Raw genomic sequence first — 5,000 nt, forward strand, 5'->3', positions numbered from 1 at the left:
GCTCTATATAGTAGTATATAACAGTACCAGCTCTATATAGTAGTATATAACAGTACCAGCTCTATATAGTAGTATATAATAGTATCAGCTCTATATAGTAGTATATAACAGTACCAGCTCTATATAGTAGTATATAATAGTATCAGCTCTATATAGTAGTATATAATAGTACCAGCTCTATATAGTAGTATATAATAGTATTCAGCACACGGCAGATAGTGGAGGACAGGAAGTTGAGCACAGAAACAAAATAAAAATCTGGTTAATGTTCAAAATAAAATCCAGCGTGCTCACGGCGGATCATATTTCCTGCACTACACCTTGAAAACACAGCTCAGAGTAGTTTCCCCTCTACTCCTCTGGATGAAACTAACCGGTGGTGGTTTTGTGGTTCTATTCTACGTGAATTCGTGAGATCTCGTGGGTCCTCGTGACTACAGCTGTCAGTCATGGCTGCAGCCGTTACGCAACAAATCCGGACCTGGTGGGTGTTGACGGACGACGGAGGATTGTTTAAATAGAAACCATAACAGGTGTGTGTGTGTGTGTGTGTGTGTGTGTGTGTGTGTGTGTGTGTGTGTCGGCCTCCTAACGGAGGATGTGCAGAGTTTAAGGGATTATTTAATGTGTTTATAACGCATGATGTGCAGAGATTAAGGGATTATTTTATGTGGTGAGGAAGACAGAACGGACCCAAACGCTAGGCTCAGCAGACAAAACAAGTTTTATTAAAGGAGAGGGAAGAGGAAGGAGTGGGGAGGCGGACGCCGGGGACAGGAGTGCTCTGGGGCTGGAGTAGGACGAAGAGGGAGACTACTGGGGTAGGATGGTAAGGGACTGCTGAGGGGATAGGATGGTGAGGGAGCTAGCGGGGAATAGGATTGGAGGGAGCTGGGGATGCGCGGAGGAACCGGGACCAAGGGAGCCGAAGAGGAGGCACTGGAGTCCGGGGAAGATGGGAGTCGAGGCGGAGGGTGGCTGGAAGCTGGAACGAAGGCAGAGCAGGAGCAGAGCAGGATGGAGCGGAGAGCCATGGGAGGGGGACCGAATGGTGAAGCCAGCTGACTGGAGGTACGGGAAGCGAGTGGAGAGAATTACTGCAGGGAAGAAACAAAAAGTCAGCGACAGACAAGGACAGGTAAGTACAAAGTTTTCTCAGAGAGCTTGTGTTAGCGTGTCACCAGAATGACTGAAGCAACGATCAAGCGAAGATGATGAGTGGATCCGGGGTCCATATCCTGGGCTTGATAGTAGATGGCTGGCAGGTGTGTACGGTGGGAGAGGTGATGGTGGGATGACGAGCAGGTGTGTGTAGTCAGCTGGCAGGAGGAGGGAAAACACAGAGGACACAGAGAGAGGCAAAACAAACAGAAACTGACAATGGGACTAAAATGGGCCCTAGGAAAACAAAGACTCACAGCCAGCCGACCCCAACCATCACAATCACAATTTAATGTGTTTCTAACAGAGGATGTACAGAGATTAAGGGATTATTTAATGTGTTTCTAACGGAGGATGTGCAGAGATTAAGGGATTATTTAATGTGTTTCTAACGCATGATGTGCAGAGATTAAGGGATTATTTAATGTGTTTCTAACGCATGATGTGCAGAGATTAAGGGATTATTTAATGTGTTTCTAATACATGATGTGCAGAGTTTAAGGGATTATTTAATGTGTTTCTGTGTTTCTGGAGCGAGTAACCAAACTGTCTCCCAGAGAACACACTGAAGAGGATCTGAGCCGACTGATGTGACCATAGACAGTATATACATAATGGAGCAGCAGGTCCCGTGTCTCTGGACGGAGACCAGTGAAGTCTCTTTCCCGGTGATGGCTGAGCGTTACTGAGCAGCCTCCAACTGAGCTTGAAGACGTAGATGTGACGTGAGCAACCTGTCTGAAAGTTGGAAGTCTTCTGGTAGCTGTGCCAAGAGAAATCTCAATCATTCCCAATCTAGCAGAGACGGAGAGCGTAGGTATATGTAAGGAGATAACATAGACACAGGCTAATTATTGATCACTAAAATGATAGTTAACATTAGTAATTCAACTTAAACAGCTAATGGAAGTCCAAACTGCCTGAGAGCTTCTCCTGTACTATACGGTAATTCCTCTACTATGAGACAGTAAGTCTCGTGGTTATGACCCAATCGTTAGCCTATTTTTATAAAAACGTCTGCTACGGAGCCATAACGTGAGCTACAAGGTAATGGAGCCTTTTATACATTGTCGTGTTTCTTTAGAAATAAACAACGGACAAATAGAGTCTTTAAACTCTTCAGATGTAAAGTTATTCTCTGTCAAAGTGACGTCAGAATGAATGGCAGTCAATGGGATGCTAACGGGAGGTGATGGCTTGGTAGCATCAGAATGGCGCCATAGGAGGTTCGCGGTCCGAGGAGAAGCTGACCCCCTTGGTATTGACGGACGGCGTTCCTCAGCGGAGCCGGGCCACAGACGTTCTGCAGTCAGTGGAAATCCGGAGTAAGTTCTGCAGATCTTCATTCTGGATCACGGCTGAAAACTGTAGTTGGCTGTTTTCACACTTGGTCCGTTTCAGCTCTTAATGCAGCCGTGGTTTCAGCCCTCCAAAAGAACTCAGGACTTATTAGTCAGCATTTTGCACATGTGAACGTTACAACAGTCCAACGACAAAACGCAGATATAGTGTTTAAAAACGTTTAGATTCACAATTAATTTTGACCCACGTAGTTGTGCGCCAAACTAAAATGACGGGAAACTGTTCTCAAACTTTAATTACGTGACATTTAAAGCAGAATTTGTCCGATTAACAAACTTTGAGACTCTTGATATTCAGGCTCCTCCAAAGTCCCCAGAATGCATTGCACGGCTGCTTTCATAGAAATGATTGGTTAAAGAAACACGCCGACTTATTGGGACTTTGTCTTATTCACCGTATCCCCCAGAGTTAGATAAGTCCAGACATACCCTGTGCTAAGCTAGGCTAGCTGGAGCCGGTTACCTCCAGGATCTGTGCTAAGCTAGGCTAGCTGGAGCCAGTTACCTCCAGGATCTGTGCTAAGCTAAGCTAGGCTAGATGGAGCCAGTTACCTCCAGGATCTGTGCTAAGCTAAGCTAGGCTAGATGGAACCAGTTACCTCCAGGATCTGTGCTAAGCTAAGCTAGGCTAGCTGGAGCCGGTTACCTCCAGGATTTTTCTACCCAAAATGTGACATTTGTGTCTCCTTCTTTGGACCTAATCCTTCCTTCCTTCCTTCTACTTTTTATAAGTTTCTGGCTTTTTTCTTCTTACGTCAGTGTTTTTGAAGTTTGTGATACTATTTTGACCTGTTCTTGCCTTCCTTCCTTCCTTCTTTCTACCGTCTTTTTCCAACTTTTTGTCTCTTTTACAGTTGTTGTCTCCTGTTCCCACCAGAATTTAAATGTTTCCAGGTCCAAGTCTGTTATTTAGTAAATCTATCTCTGACATACAGCGCTGTACGGTTCCTCTTTATGGAGACTTATAAAGACTTTTTTTCTACCATAAATGATCAGGGTGTTCTTGTCTTACAGAAACTACTCAAGGGAACATTACTGAAACCAGTTTGAGAACCAGTGGTCTAAGCGTTGAAATGACGCCAGCGGACTCGTAGCGTTGAGACACAAAGAACCACAACGACATAAATAAATGATTTATTAGAATTTCTTTCTCTTCAAAAGCGGTCGTTGACACAAAGACTTCCACACGTTCAGAACCAGAAGGTACAAGAGGCACGACGAAGATGATGATGATGAGAAACCTACAGAGAAACATCGTCTAAAAAACTAGAAATTAAAGAGTCCTCGTAAACACTCAGCGATTCCATGGCAACAGAAAAACAAAACAAAAAACCATCAACTATCAGCGTCTGTTTCATCCCAAAGGTCCAGAGAGAGAGAGAGAGAGAGAGAGAGAGAGAGAGAGAGAGAGATCCGCCCGACTGCAGCCAATCAGGCTCCATCTCCTCCGCTACGTTTTGGTTTTTAAGCGTTTTGAAGCAAGTTTTGAGCCCAAAGTGATCTCGGTGCACCGAGCCATAAACAGGAGGCTCCTCCCACTGCCTGTAGTTACCATGGTAACATTAGTAAGACCCAATCAGGAGGAGAAACGTTGGCGTCAGTGTCCGTGTTGCCAAAGGTCTCCGTTTGGCCGTTGAGACTGAAATGCCAGAGCAGGGGGAATGAGAGGGGGAACGCAGCAGAGCAGGGGGAATGAGAGGGGGAACGCAGCAGAGCAGGGGGAATGAGAGGGGGAACACCAGAGCAGGGGGAATGAGAGGGGGAACACCAGAGCAGGGGGAATGAGAGGGGGGAACGTAGCAGAGTAAATGTAGCCCACACTTTAAGTCCAGAGCTCCGCCCTGCTGCCTGCAGCAGCCAATCAGAGCGCGGCTAGCGGCGGTAGACTCCGAAGGCAGCAGCCAATCAGAGCGCGGCTAGCGGCGGTAGACTCCGAAGGCGACGAGGCTGAGGAAGATGGTGACTCCGACCAGCGAGGCGGTGGCCGGCGCCGTGAAGAACTGGCGGTACTGGATCTGGCAGTACCACAGCACGGACAGCATGAGGACCAGAACCGGCACCATGAGGCTGCCCACGTTCAGCGCCACCTGCACCGGGTCGGCCGGCCGCGGCCCCCCCACCGTACCATGCACCCCCGCCCCCGTCGCCGCCGAGATGTGGCAGTGCAGGACGCAGTTATGGGCGAGGTTCAGAGACGCTAGAGTCTGACCGTCGTCCTGCAGCAGCTGGCCCTGGTAGATCAGACGCACCTGCTGCTCCCGGCCTGAAAAATAGGTCCTGGAGGGAGAGAGGAGGGGGGTCAGACACAGAGAGACAGACAGACAGACAGACAGACAGAGACAGACAGACAGACAGACAGAGAGAGAGAGAGAGAGAGAGAGAGAGAGAGAGAGAGAGAGATGTAGTAGGGCTGCACGATTATGGCTAAAATGATAATCATGATTATTTTGATTTTAACCAAAATAAAGTGTATTGTCA

General features: G+C 47.4%; 2 protein-coding genes and 1 long non-coding RNA gene across 4 annotated transcripts in view; 1 reads left to right on the plus strand and 2 right to left on the minus strand.

The window, feature by feature from the left end:
* The window catches only part of LOC118495833, a 145,288-nt gene that overhangs the window by 86,547 nt on the left and 53,741 nt on the right, over positions 1 to 5,000 (minus strand). The window lies entirely within an intron of this gene.
* The window catches only part of LOC118495823 (zinc finger protein 335-like), a 96,192-nt gene that overhangs the window by 56,399 nt on the left and 34,793 nt on the right, over positions 1 to 5,000 (plus strand). The gene's annotated exons all lie outside the window — the stretch shown is intronic.
* The window catches only part of LOC116039462 (transmembrane and ubiquitin-like domain-containing protein 1), a 5,047-nt gene continuing 4,287 nt past the window's right edge, over positions 4,241 to 5,000 (minus strand). The window contains exon 3 of the mRNA XM_031284347.2: positions 4,241 to 4,799. Coding sequence (XP_031140207.2) covers positions 4,439 to 4,799 — 361 coding nt within the window. The 3' untranslated portion in view covers positions 4,241 to 4,438. The remainder of the gene's footprint in view (positions 4,800 to 5,000) is intronic.

Source organism: Sander lucioperca, chromosome 9 (assembly GCF_008315115.2).
Source record: "Sander lucioperca isolate FBNREF2018 chromosome 9, SLUC_FBN_1.2, whole genome shotgun sequence".
Classification (NCBI taxonomy): domain Eukaryota; kingdom Metazoa; phylum Chordata; class Actinopteri; order Perciformes; family Percidae; genus Sander; species Sander lucioperca.